The sequence below is a fragment of the Acartia tonsa genome, chromosome 6, assembly GCF_053477335.1.
Source record: "Acartia tonsa isolate MP-2025a chromosome 6, ASM5347733v1, whole genome shotgun sequence".
Classification (NCBI taxonomy): Eukaryota; Metazoa; Arthropoda; class Copepoda; order Calanoida; family Acartiidae; genus Acartia; species Acartia tonsa.
This window is the reverse complement of record NC_137265.1, coordinates 30,631,315-30,646,242: the sequence shown is the minus strand read 5'-3', so window position 1 is coordinate 30,646,242 and position 14,928 is coordinate 30,631,315. Positions and strand designations below refer to the sequence as shown.

Genomic DNA, 14,928 nt, shown 5'->3' with positions numbered 1-14,928 from the left:
TTGGTATCTTTATTTTCCATAGACAATTTATCATTTAATCAAGCTAGCAAAGAAATCATTGGAAGTATGGAAATATTATAATAGATTATAATTTTTACAGTTTGTCTTGCATTAATAGATAAAAAATAAGATTTTTGAATCAGGAAGTTCTAAGGTTGAAGTAATTAAACTGAGCTCCAAACTCATACTCTCACCATCACCCAGTTCTTCTGTAACCTCTGCTAAAGATTTTCTTCACGACCTTCTCAGTTTGACCGCTAGAGGGTGTTCAGAAAAAGTGAAAATCAGCACAAACCTTGGAAATTTAGCAAATCTAGAAACTATTTTAGAAGAAGTTGGATTCGAAAAATCTCCTAATAAGTTTGGTTTTCATTGTTGGTTAGTAACATTGTATTTCGTAAGTAGCGTAGCTACTTTTTAACTCTTAGTTTCCATCTATCCTCCCTTCTATTATGGATGGGCAATGAATGTTAACTGTCGTGTGAAAAAAGACATTCTTTTTCTTCCAAAATATGCATATTGCACACATATTAGGTATTTTGATAATGATTTGATATTGTTGAATCAAACAATATTTATTAGCATTAGCTGCGCCATTATGAACATTATTGTCATTGTTACTTTATTTTAGGAAAAGAGGAAAGACCTTTGATAGAACAGCCTTGATATTCTGTAGATCATCACCACAAAATATTATAGCAAGAATATATTCATTAAACTACTCTAAACTATCTCTATTCATCCAGTTATTAAAGACAAAACTACCCTGTGATACAATCATATCTTTATGTAAATCATGATTTCAGATTCTAAAAAAAGAAACTAGTTATATAGTTGATATACTACAAAATGGAAGATAAAAGAACAGAGTGCTCCTTTAAAGAAAAATGTTATAGAAAGTAAGTTATTAAAACCAAATTTTATTTTTAATATTAAAACTAAATTTGAAAAAAAATCTGTCAAATTTTCATAAAGATCGCTAATATTTGCACAAATTATAAATAAGTATAATAGTTGCTATTAAGTTGATGAAGAATATGGGTCAAAAATATCATTACTCTTCGTTTTAGGAATCCCCATCACTTCAAAGAATACAAGCATCCTCACCTCAATATATTGATGGTTGCCTTTCCAGATTTTCAGGTATTAATCTAAAATTTAGTCTGTGGTAGTTCTTAACACATAGTTTAACGATTTGTGAGAAGATTCCTGTATTGATGAGGTATTATCTTGAAAGTGTGATAACTAGCTTATTATAAATTCATTTGAAATGGCTATTCCTTTATTGATTAGGTATGATACGGTATTATTGTTTCATACTTTATGTCCAACTAACTCACTGTGTATGTGGATGGCAGTATGCTTTAATTTTTAAATATATTTATATTCACGCGTACCAACTATCCCGGTTCCCCAACAGGACGGAAAATAATCAACACATAAGTCACCAATTAATTTCGTTTATTAGCATAAACTTTATCAGGGTATGGTTATTTATGTACATTTTTCCACAAAAAAATCAGCAGTGTCTTGTGCATTGTCATAATTTTTAAGAATAATTTCAAGTAATATGTAACGTAATTGTCCTGGTAAGACAAAAACAGTCATATCGTTAGTTTCAAAAACTAATTTAAGGCTTCAAAATATTAAAATTGGTGCCAAATATTGCTAAATTCCCTAATTTTCATACTGGGGGTTAAACGTGTGAAATGAAGGGGTTAAATGGGTATATGATAAATATTGAAATAGCTATACATTTTCATACGGCCAGGATATCGTTGTAAATCACTAATTATCCCTTTCAAAAACTTAGCTAGACCGTTTAATTTTATTGGGCAATTTGAGTTTTTTAAAAAAATATTGGATTTCTCAAATAAAATAGCATGTTCATATGATCACGGAACCTTCGCATATTTCTAACAAAAGTTTTTTTTGTTGGCTTTTTCTGAAGCTTAACGTTAATAAATACATAAATTTTTAAAAGCAAAAAAGAAAGATAAATATACAAATTAAACTATAAGAAGCTACCCTGTAAAGGTCAGCTAGATCAAAGCAGAAGCACTAACACACATTCAACGTCAAAATTTGTGCCGTATATGTAATTTAGAAGCCATATTGGAATAGATATTTATCCTATCGTATTATAGACAACTGACATTATTCTTTTATTTTAGTAATCATGGGAAAAGTGAAACAAATTTAAAATGCACGGAAAAATGTCTATAACAAAAACTTAATTATGAAATAGCTTCGCTCCAAAAAAAAATAAAATACTGAAGGAAACAAATTACAAAACAAATCTAAAATCTTAAATATATATGAACGTAGCTTTGTAAGTATGTCTGTCCAGTAAGATTTCGTAAATTTACGTAATATTCATTAAGATTTAAGAAGTTTTAAATGAAAAATAGTGAAGTGAACACAATGGAAATTCTATATGGCTTTAGCTTGGACAATATACTCCCCCCCCCCTCCCCTATTTAAGAAGGGTTGACCGATATGAAATTCTATATGGCTTTAGCTTTGACAATATACTCCCCGATATATGAACTTGATTTATGACCCCCCCCCCCCCCCAAGAATAACAACACAAGACATATGGAAATTAGGAAATAATAAATAAATTCCCCTCTTCTCTTTACTAAACGAAGCTTTTCTATAATTTGTGTTGGTTATAGACGTCAGTCTGTCCATCATTAATATGTTATTATAGTATAGAATTTATAGAATTAGAAAGCATAGCAACTATATAATACTTACTTATAATTTTGATTATACTTATACATTTATGTTAATGTTTCGCTTTAATGGATATTGTCAGAGATATCAGTAAAGGACGGAGCGGCCTTGATTATAGAAAAGCTTCGCTTTTACAAATTGGTCCTTAGAAACACATTCTTACAAAGGTATATCTAACATTGTCTCACATAAAAGTTAATTTTTAAAAGCGAAGCTTTTCTATAATTAGGGTCGGTCCGTCCATACGTCTGTCCGTCACTCCGTACGTCCGTCCGTAATGGATAGTTTTTTTCGTTAATTTAGGCATGTTAGAATGGTCCTATCGATTTCAAACTTTGCATGGTGATTCCTGCAGTAATTAGGTAAGATTTAGAAAGCGTAGCAACTCTATAATCAATTTTGCATAGACTCTTATACATTTATAATCTGATTATTCAATTTTGACACTATACAAGTGTTAATGTCCGTTTGTCCTACCAGTTCAGCACTTCGCTTTTATGGATGTTGTCATCCTTGTTGTTTCTATAAATGCTCATATTTAAACTTCCTATTGTATAGGTTTATGGGGTGTGGGGTGTGTTCACACAGGGTTTTTTACCCCCCCCCCCCCCCCATATTCAATTGAATATGATTTACTTTACAAGGCATAGGAAAAAAACAAGCCGTTCTTATTTTCTCTGCTCCCTTCCTGAACTACAAATGAATTCTTAAGAGCAACTTTTTTTTTTGGGGGGGGGGGGTGGGAAGGGAGATTAGAATATAGAATTATTTTTTTTCTTCGGCACCTCGGGGCTAAAAGCTGGTTTAATCTTATAATTGTACATTCTATATCCGCGGAAAGCCGTTTATAATACAATGAAAGGAATAACTATTATTGTCCATGTTTTACCTTTTACCTTTATTTTGGCAGAAAATAGTAGTAAATCATATTCAATTGGATATTGGGGGGGGGGGGGGAGGCAACTCTGTTTAACTTTAGCCAAATAAAGGAAATCGGAAGGTTTATCAACAAGGATGACAACATCCATAAAAGCGAATCAGTAGTACAAACAAACAGTAACACTTGTAGATTGTCAGAACTGAATAATCAGAATATAAATGTATAAGTATAAACAGAATTATAAGTTAATATTATAAAGTTTTACCACTTTCTTAATCTATCTGTTCTAGATGTACAGACGGACAGACGTGAAACCAACTCCTATTATAGAAAAGCTTGGTTTTTAACAGCAGTAGATATAATAACCACCCCTTCCCATAAATCTTTACAATAGGAACTTGATGTTTAAATATGAGTAGTTTTAAAAGTTAAAAGAAACAAAATTTAACTTTCACTTTTAATTAAGAAGCTTTATTGTTCATTGGTTCAGCGGTAACATCTCACTAACCGCTCAGCGGTTAGTGAGATCCTTAGTTAGAGCATGACCTGGACCTTTCTAGGGAATAGGTAGAAAGCAATCAATTACAAATCTGCAAAATTAATCTTTTTTTAAAATAGAATCTGTTTGTTTTGTATTGATTCTCTGCTTGTAAAACTTATATAATAAGCTTTTTTTTAAGCGAAGCTTTCTATGATTAGGATCGTTCCGTCCATTCAGAACAAATAGCTATTTTTTGTTAGCTAAAATTTAAATTGGATAGGGAAATGGGCGGAGATATGTTATATATAGAATCTGTACTTATACTTTTGTCTTTCCAACCCCTTCAGTATTCTCATGCAATAATTTTTGTATGCATTAAAACAGCTATTTTTTTAGAAAAATAAAATATCATTTTGTATGTAATAAACTAAAAAAATCAACATGTTTAAAATAGTTGTACGGACATTCTGGTAACGATTATAGAGTTGCTACGCTTTCTAAACTTTAATTTTAATTTGAGCATTTATAAAAGTTATAAAAACAGAATGACAACATCCATGAAAGGGAAGCTCTGAAATAGTAGGACAAACAAACATTAACACCTGTAGAGTGTCAGAACTGAATAACATTATACATTGTTGTTCTAGGAATCTGTATTCCAAAAATCAGATCATTCAGATAATTATAATGCATAAAAACTTGATGTTGAAAAACTTGAAAATCAACATGTTTGAAATGGACATACGGACATTCTGATAACGAAAACTGTTACAGACGTACGGACCGACTCTTATAATAGAAAAGAAGTTGAGGTTTTGATTTGAGCAAGGGGTCGAACTTGAAACCTTACTTTTAATAAAGCAGAGCTTTTCTATGATTAGAGTCGGTATGTCCGTCAATTACGGTTAGGTATGTCCTTTAAACAGTATTCTGTATTTAACAATTTTACAAAAAAAATGACGTATGATTTTGTCAAAAATAATACATTTATAAGTCCAAGCAAACGAATGAGAAAACGTGATTATAAAACGTTGGGTACCAGTATAATTTACACTTTACAGTCCATTCAATCCCTACTTGCCTTCCGGGTAGTAGCACCTTTAAAATGGACAAACAATGAAATGATATGAAATATACATGGATATATTGAGAAAGAAAATTTGTAGTTAATTTAGCTTGCTAACATAGAACTCGTTTATTGTTCATTAGTTCATCTAGTAGAAGGGGAGTGGGTAGATTGGGGGGTGGGGGGTATGGTTATTTTAGCCAGCTATGAGTTTCATGAAAATATGATGCAGCATCCAAGTAATAATATTTCCGTTGTAGTAGCGCCTCTAAAATGGAATGGACACACACACAAATAATCTATGATTCATACTCAGGAATCTGAGGAGAGTAAAAAAAGAATATTTTGGGGGGGAAGTTTAAAACCTTCCCAGGACCTATAAGAAGCTTTACTGTAAAAGAGAACAATACCGGTTCAGCGGTTAGCGAGATCCTTCGGGACAGACAAAAACGCTTACTACTTTGGATAATTAAAAATACTGTTCCCTCCCCCCTCCAATTTATCATTACTTTTTACACTATCTACTTTGAGAAAATCAAGGATAACAACATCCATAAAAGCGAAGCTCTAAAATGGAATGACTAATATTAACTTTTGTAGAGTGTCAGAAGAAATTAAGCATAATATTTTTGGATTATTTTTGACAAAATTATACGTTATTTTTTTTGTAAAACTGTTAAATACAGAATAATGTTTAAAGGACAGACCTACCGACCCTAATTATAGAAAAGCCCTGCTTTATAAAAAGAGAAGTTGAACCCCTTGCTCATATCAAAACCTCAACTTCCTGTTGTTGTATTAGTAAAGATATATGGGAGGGATATTAAATTAATCTAATGATTTTATAAGTTTAAATTTTTTCTATATATAATTTTGTTTGTCTGCCATAAAGCCCATAACAGATTGATTTTTAGGGTGATAGACACGTCCTTCTTGTTTCAAGCTTTTTATAATGGCTCATATAACATTTCAGCTTTTTAATTTGAATTTAGGTTGCAATTACGCAGCAGTCTAAGTAATGATTACTCCCTTCTCCTTCCCTACCCCATCCCCTCCCCTCCTAATGAATTATCGACCTAACCAATAAGGGAGTTCACTGTTAGCAAACTAAATAGACCACTATTTCTCCCTTGTCATAATATCCACGTATATATCCTTTTCTACAATAGGCAAATGTATATGTGATTGTCCAATAAGATCTCATAATTGAGAAATTAACAATAACAACTTTGGAGACTTTTTTTCTTTAATTTTGATTGGTTGGTTTATTAAGCATTAAATGCTGCCAAAATGAAAATAAAAAAAACAAGCAAAATTAGCATTAAGAACTAAGCTTAACTATCTTGATAATCTTGCTACGAGATTGCGTTATGATAGAAAAAAAATCTATTCACCAAACCTTATTATTCCAAGTCATAAAATCCTGGTGGGGCCATAAAACCTTATTCGTTTGATAATATTTTCCGGAATTTTTATGATTTTCTGACCATGTTTGACCGTAAAGATATGTGAACATATGTAGTATCTTACAAATACATCCCAAATCTAGCATAAGTTGACCCATTATATCCGTATGAAAATGTTAACAAAGGTGCGAAGTCTCAATTTCCTGTCGTTCGAATTTATTGGGAAATTTGTATATTTTTAGGGTTATTTTAGTATTTTGAAAATATTGAAAACAGTAACATTTCTCTACGAAATCACCCATCGTTAAAGATTTTGAGTATATTTTGAAAAATACTATAAACTAAAACTATGATTGGACAAAAACTTACTCACCTAGGTTGATAATGATCCTGGTGGGATTGGAATACAGAACTTAAGGTGATTCATTGCAAATAAAATTATGTATTAATTACACATTAGGTAAATATTATATAATGCCGCAAAACCCCTATAAATTGTTGAATCCAGACCTAGCTATTATATTTATAACAACAATTAATTCTTCTACTAAAAATCACGAAACCTTTGGAAGTTAGCTGGGGGTATATCTTGTTTTTCCATATAGCTGAAGAGGGGTGGGTAAGAAGGGGGTTGTGGGGAAATTTTCCTTTAGAATTGTTTGTCAGAATATCATTCCTTTTCCCTGGTTGGTGGATTTAAATTAAGATATTATGTTGGATTGAAAGCATTGAAACTAATAATGGTAACGTTCTACAATCCACATTATTCAAAAGTAGGGTTTGAAGCCTTCTCATAATAAGTTCTCTTTCTCTTATATAAAAATGTTAATTTGTACATTTATGTCACACATCTATCATTAAAGTTAAAACTATTTTAGAAATTTCAAGCGCATAATGTTGTACTTGCAAAGTTAGTACTATCATATACAAACTATTTATTTGTTTGAGAGGCTGCGGTTAGCTTTAACAAATAGGTGTACTTTTAACTTCGCACTTTTGAAAATTAAATTTTTTTTTACTTTAAAAAAAACTTGATACAAATGTTTGCACTGTAATAATAATAAATCAGGGAACAGTTAAAGATCTTTGCTGATATAGAGAAAACTTTCAAATCTGATAAGAACCCAAAAACTGAAACAAATACCATACCCAACAAAGCTGCTATCTCAAGAAACGTCCAAGAAAATGTCGCAAGAATCTCTGAGGATATAATCAAAAATGGAGTGGGTCAATCCTCCAAAAGATCTGCTTCACCAGGAAAGATATAAAGATCCATTATGCAATTTGAGATAACTAGGATTTTACAAAGATTCTTTTTACCTGTAAAAGAAGTCTATGTAATCTTATTTTATGTGTCCTTAAATTCCTTAGGTACAATTTTTTGGATGTTGTACGTTAAAGCCGCTAGGTATAGTGTTGTTTTTAATGAACCTTTCCTGGATTCTATGATTGTTGTACAGACATAGTGTTTTTTTTATATTATTGATTACCTTTTCTGAATCTTTGTATTTTACATCAGAAAATAGTTCAAATGGCTGTAAGAAGCTAAAAAGTGATGAGAAAGAAAGAAAATCAAGAGTTTTACAGAAAATTGAGAACAGCCACCCTTTCAACTTTTTCCTAAATAAGGTAATTTTAGCTTCAATCACATTTACAAGTTCTCCATGTTATTTTATGCATTTTAAAAAACCTTTAAATTAGAAGGACAAAAAAGAAATCTTACACTTTCATTTGATACCTTTCATGATAAGTCCTTATTTTGTTATATAGGTATAACATATTAAAAAAAGAAAAATATTATAGTGCATGTCATGAAATGTTCCCTTTATTATGTAAAAACAATTAGGACAAAAAATAATAGAGTACTTTTTTATGCTGTTTCTTTCATGAAATGTTCCCTTTAGAATTTAACAAATAAAATTTGTGATATGATACCACTCATGTAAATTCCCTTATTAGGTGAAAGACAATCCCGACACACACAAAAGTGAGCACAGCATTTATCTAACAGACCTTCTACATCCATCCCTGGGCAAACTTAAATCTAGTCTACAGGTATGATTAAGAGATAGGTCTAAAATAATATAGATTCATTTAAAATAATGATGTTTGATCAAAAACAGGAACAACTTTGTTCATAATTAGTGCAGCATTATTAAAGGAAGAATATTACCTAACTCGAATCCTATAATATATAGTTAGATTTTTTGTTTGAAGCTAAAGATCTCACAAAATAATGGTCCGAATTTCTTTTTTTCGTGACCTAATAGGCCCTCCCTTACAGGCAAGGGTCGAAGCAACATTAAAAAAGATATAAGAAAATCTTATAGTTTTAGAAAATGTAATGTTTAAGTGAGTTAATCCTAATAAACAAAATACACAAATAAATACTTTAAAGAATTGATGATCTTTTTTTTTAAATATTTTTGTTCTGTTAGATAAACTTCATGGTTGAACTAGACTGGTTGCTAATGAATTACGAGGCGACCAAGAACTCTGACAAGCCGCTGGTTATCCTGTATGGGGCGGAGGACCCACAACTAGCCCCAGATAACCTACCCTCTAACGTGACAGCCGTCAGGATTAAACCGAAATATCCGTTTGGTACTCATCACACTAAGGTTTGCTTTTCAATAGGTATATTATTTCTTCCTATATTAACTTTGTTCGCTTGGCTATAATTCAAGATAGACGAATGAATTTGCTTCCACCCTTCCTTTTATTATTATGTATGGAATCTTTCATCTGCAGAAATCCTACTTTGCGACTATTTTTAACAACAATTGAAAGATTTTCTTGAAGCTAATATATCTATTTATTTTAAGATGATGGTTCTTGTATATGATGATGGAAGCGTTAGAGTAGCTGTTCACACATCCAACCTAATAGCCTCTGATTGGGAAAATAGAACCCAAGGCCTTTGGGTCAGTCCAAGGTAAATTTGTTACAGAGTAGACTAAGATTAAAGAAGAAGATAGAAAGTTCATTGATATAAAGTAGACAGTTTTAATATAGTGTTTTTGTCTAAAATGTAGGAAAAGATGACACAACTTTCATTAATTTTTGTTTGGGTATTTCTAACTAAACCCTGAATAACTTTATTATGCAATCTACATTTTCCTGAATATTTTGTCTTTGGTAGTTCATAAGTGTACAGCTTTACAGTATATTGTTTCTATTTGGTAAAGCAACCCATATGATAAAAGAAAAAGATGCTTTTTAGAGTAAAATGCTTAGATATCAATCAAAATCTAAATTTTTTGATTTTTTACTGAACAACTTTATTATGCAAATCCAAAGAAAATCAATGGGAAAACGTTTTTTTTGCACTTTTCTCCTCTTTTACAGATTGATTCTGTTAAAATAACAATTTTTTAAGGGAATTATGCATTAAATATTATGAAAAACAGTAGGTATAAGGTAGAAATTAATGAATTTTCTAAAATAGAAGTATTAGAAAAAAAGAAATTCGACCCTTATCACTTTAGAGGACAGCTGCTGACCTCCAGTCTAATGAATGTAGCTTAATACATGTTATTGATTAAAATTACCCTTAAAAGTAGGTATACAAAAATGTTTTTTTATGTATTAAAAAAATCCATTTCAAAATCTTGATTTTGAGGATGATTACCTTTCAGATGCTCCTCTTGGGTGTGATGGTGAGCAAAATGTTATCTAAGTACATGCCCATTACAACAACCTTCTGACACAAAATATAACCATCTTATAAAAACTACAGTTTTTACCTTATGATTTGGAGCAATTAAAATTGCAATTTTTTCTTTTTTAATATTGCTTGACTGGAGGCTGCTATGACTACAAAAACTGGACAATAGTTCAATATATAAGTTGTCATCATGGGCATGCACTTTGATAAAATTTGGCTCACCATCACCACCAGTAGGAGCATCTTAAAGGCCATTGTCCTCAAAATCAAGATTTAAAATAGATTTTTTAATAACATCAAAAAACGTTTTTGTATACTTTTAAGGGTAATTTTTATCTTTAACATGTATTTAGGTTCATCCATAAGACTGGGGGTCAGCAGCTGTCCTCTTGAGTGATAGGGATCAAATTTCTTTTTTCCAAATATTTCTTATTTAGAAAAATCATTAATTTCTAACTTATACTGTTTTTCATAATATTTGATGCATAAATCCCTTTTAAAAATGTTATTTTATCATAATCAATCTTTAAAAGAGGAGAAAAGTGCAAAATAAACGTTTTCCCATTAATTTTCTTTTCATTTGCATAATAAAGTTGTTCAGTAAAAATTCTAAAAATTTTGATTTTGATTGATATACAAGCATTTTACTCTAAAAAGAATCTTTTTCCTTTATCATATGTGTTGCTTTATCAAATAGAAACAATATACTGTAAAGCTGTACACTTATGGACTACCATAGACATAATATCCAGGAAAATGTAGATTGCATAATAAAGTTGTTCAGGGTTTATAATTGTGTTTTATTAATATTAAATTCTGTCACTCACTATATGTTTCACTGATTGTTAAAGAGCTTAGATCCTTATATAATGATTATTTTTGTTCTAGATGTGACAAGTTATCTGGGAATTCTGGAGCAATGTCTGGAGATTCTGAAACCAAGTTTAAATCTTCTCTACTCAGATACCTACAGTATTATGAAGTAAGAATTCCCATTGTTTTAAATTTTGCAAAAAAATTTGAGATTGAATAAAGGTTATTTCGGTTCATGGAAAGAAAACGAAGTTGTGGGTTTCGTCGTATTTTTACAGCAGCTTTTCTTCAATTTCTAGCCCCTGCGTGCGGGACAATCATTAACAATTGCCTAACCTAATCTAAAATAACCTATCAAAAGCTACTGTGAAAAAACGATGAATTCCGCTACTTCGTTTTCTTTCCATTATCTAAAAATTAGATACTTCCAAAAGTATGATTATTTAATTAAATCAAACTTTTATTTATTCCAAGGTATCAGCAGTGCAACAGTTTATAGATGCTATATCATTGGTTGACATGTCTGCTGTCAATGTATTTTTTGTTGCATCTGTACCAGGTGACTGATATGAAACTTTTTTTCTTGTAATTTAATATTTAGGCTCTTACAAGGATGCAGATGTTTACAAGTGGGATCACAAGGCTCTCAGTAAAATAATGAAATATTTAATATTGAGGCTCTTACAAAGTTACAAATGTGAACGAATAGGGTGATAAGGCTTTTAGTAAAATAATAAATTTTTAATATTTAGGTTCTCACAAAGATGCAGATGTGTACAAGTGGGGTCACAAGGCTCTTAGTAAAATTCTGAAACAAAATGTATCTGAGGTATTAGAAATATCATATTTTAACAGCCTCTATTTATTTTTAATTATTGTCTATGATATGTTGCTTAACAAATACTATTAGATGTAGGCATCTTGTTTTTATGTGTCGATTTCCCTTTGGTGGACATGTTTGTTTAGGATTACATAACAGTTGCTATAAGACTATTCTTGACTTTTTTTAGGCCACTCATTTTGTTTTCATGTTATAATTTCTTGTTAAAATAGGTATAAAATTGACACTCCTCAATTTTCTTGTAATTTTCTCAAAATATGCCTGTTATTCTAAAATGCATATTTTAGGAGGCCAAAAAATGGACAGTGAAAATGCAATGTTCCAGCATAGGAAGCTTGGGACAGACTCCAGATGTTTGGCTGGAAGGAGAGTTAGCCAGGTATACCCACACACGCAGCTGTTTTAGAGATCTTTTGATATGACATACAGATATGCAAATACTGCTTTTTAAAACCAAATGGTTACTAGTCTCAAGATTTCAACATTTTAGTGCCAATCAAATTAAACAAAATCTATTTGACATTGCCGTTTTGAGGATCTTCATGTGACCTAAAGACACAAAAGTACTTTAATCTTATGTTTAGGAGCATGTCCTACTACGCTGGTCCATCTGGGGCGTTTCCCGCCTCAGGGAAGGTTGAACTTGTGTATCCCAGTCATGAAGACGTAATAAACTCATATGATGGACCGTTAGGGGGTGGTTGTCTTCCATATTCAAAGCAGACACACAGCAAACAACCATGGCTGTGGGATCATATGTATCGCTGGAGGGCTGAGTCTTCAGAAAGGTAAAAATATAATGGTGTACCTTTTGTTAGCCCTGTATGATATCTAACTAGACAATGACATTCAAATAGTCTTCTTCTTACTTTATGATTTAGGATAAAATAAAAAGCATCACATAAAAAAAAAGTATTCTAGGTTTTTTTTTAAAGTGTTTGAATATTTTAGAACTCGCGCAATGCCCCACATCAAGACATACACAAGAATAGACCCAGATCATCAAAAGATGGCATTTTTCCTTTTAACATCAGGTAATCTTATTTACTCCCGGTTAATGTTTAATTATTATTAGAATGTCGTGTATCTTAAGATATCACAAACTGCTTGTAACAGTTAAGCCTACGATTTTTTCATCATTTAATTAAAGGTGTTTTCAAAAATATTTTCTTTATTAAAAATTGCAGCATAACAATAACTGTACACTTAAAATCAGTAAAACAATGGTTATTCTCAACAGTTGGATACAACCTTGTTTCTTTTCAGATAAATTCTTATTTTTTTTTAGTTTGTTAGTTTATTTTTATTTTAGCAAATCTGTCGAAAGCCGCATGGGGTAATATGAACAAACAAGGAAACAGTTGTTTGATAATGAGTTATGAGGCTGGAGTTTTGTTCCTTCCAAAATATGTTACAGGTAAGATTTTCAAGGGGTAGGTTAAAGTATTTTATGCGATATTTAAACATCTAACACTGATCTATAATATCATGACTTATGGTTCTAGGAATCAAAAATAAAAAAACTGTTAAAATTGCAATACAATACATGTTCAAATGCACACCTGGGCCTAAAAATTACCTATTTTTACAGGAATCTTCACAGAATGTTTGCAATCAATTTTGCTATCAAGTATGTCCGATATTGACACCCGGACGGAAATACCATGAATAATGAATATAGATCAGCTTCACTTTCATAAAATACAAATAGTATTAAATATGTTTAGGAGAAGAGTTTTTCTCAATAACTGAGTTCAGAAACTGGAATGGTAAAGGATTTCCTCTGCACTATGACCTGCCTGTCACAAAGTATTCTGGCAAAGATAAACCTTGGCTCTATGATTTTCTACTACAATAACATTGTCATCCTTGTTGTGGTTGAATTATTATTATTGCACAGCTACTCAATATAGGTTTTATTGGTTTAAGTTACTGGATTAACGTGAAACCTTCTGCACTAGTTATCTAACAGAACCGTGTCAAAAAACACACATTTGTTAAAAAAGTTTTATTATTATATAAATACATATAGTGGCTCTATATTAAAAGTGGTAAGAAAGGGCAGAAAAATAACATAAAATCATCCCGGTACCACTGTTAAGCTTCCCTTAAATTATAGTATGTTAAATTATTATTGTTCGAATTGTATCTATGATAAACAACTCCTGAGATTGTTGTACCAGTAATCCTAAAACTAATGATATTTACTTTATAAGCAAAAGAAATACCCAATTCTTTGTTTCGTTTACTTTTGACTTTTGACTTTAAAACCAGCTACTTACTACAACACCATCCCCCGAAATGTATTTACCCCCCGCAAGAAACAAGTTTGGATGAAATAATTTTTTAAGCCGAAGGTATTACAGGTACAATGAAGCAATAAAAACAATATTTTTAAAAAGGAGGATGTGCTTAAGGACCATTTGGACAGGGGGGGGGGGGGGGTTTACTCGAGAACCCTTAGAGCTAGAGGGAGCTAATTTTGGATTTAAGCTTCTATGGGGCCAGTTACTTTTAAAATTATCGTCGACCCCCCACCCCCCCCAAAAAAAAATTTTTTTGGGGGGGTAAAAATTTTTTTATTGCATTTCTCGCCGAATTAGGCAATTTGGAATCATTTGAGACCATGTTATTTTTTTCAAAAATTTTTCGCCTTACAAGCAACCCTGCGGGGGGACTTAGTCATTTTTTTCAAATTCTCGTTTATGAAGGTATATCTTAAATACAGTATGCTACTCTCTTAGTTTTAAAGATAATTGGATGAAATCTTTTTGATTGTGTCACTAATTACCCCAAGTTTTGGTATCTTTAAAAAAAACGGCGGCGGGACCGCCGCTCCCGCCGTCCGCCGCCGTTTTCCGCCGCCACCAAAAAAGAAATTTTTTATTGCATTTCTCGCCGAATTAGGCAATTTGGAATCATTTGAGACCATGTTATTTTTTCAAAAATTTTTCCCCTAACAAGCAACCCTGCGGGGGGGACTTGGTCATTTTTATCAAATTCTCGTTTATGAAGGTATATCTTAAATACAGTAT

General features: G+C 31.4%; 1 protein-coding gene across 1 annotated transcript; it reads left to right on the top strand.

Annotated features, from left to right (window-relative positions):
• Positions 1-786: 786 nt before the first annotated feature.
• On the top strand, positions 787-14,151 carry gkt (tyrosyl-DNA phosphodiesterase glaikit). Its single transcript, XM_080164333.1, has 16 exons — positions 787-899; positions 1,071-1,143; positions 6,950-6,990; positions 7,642-7,829; positions 8,092-8,201; positions 8,532-8,627; positions 9,011-9,193; positions 9,398-9,507; positions 11,128-11,221; positions 11,527-11,611; positions 11,805-11,881; positions 12,181-12,272; positions 12,478-12,681; positions 12,845-12,927; positions 13,206-13,310; positions 13,621-14,151. The coding sequence occupies exons 1-16, from the start codon at positions 850-852 to the stop codon at positions 13,749-13,751; spliced, it is 1,722 nt and encodes a 573-aa protein (XP_080020459.1). The 5' UTR covers positions 787-849; the 3' UTR covers positions 13,752-14,151.
• The last annotated feature ends 777 nt before the right edge of the window (positions 14,152-14,928 follow it).

What these genes read in the sequence shown, in the direction of transcription:
- gkt (XM_080164333.1), top strand. Translation starts at nt 850, where the DNA reads ATGGAAGATAAAAGAACAGAGTGCTCCTTTAAAGAAAAATGTTATAGA. An exon ending in TTGCCTTTCCAGATTTTCAG is followed by an intron (nt 1,144 to 6,949) that starts GTATTAATCTAA and finishes TTACTCACCTAG; the next exon opens with GTTGATAATGATCCTGGTGG. An exon ending in CAAAAGATCTGCTTCACCAG is followed by an intron (nt 7,830 to 8,091) that starts GAAAGATATAAA and finishes ATTTTACATCAG; the next exon opens with AAAATAGTTCAAATGGCTGT.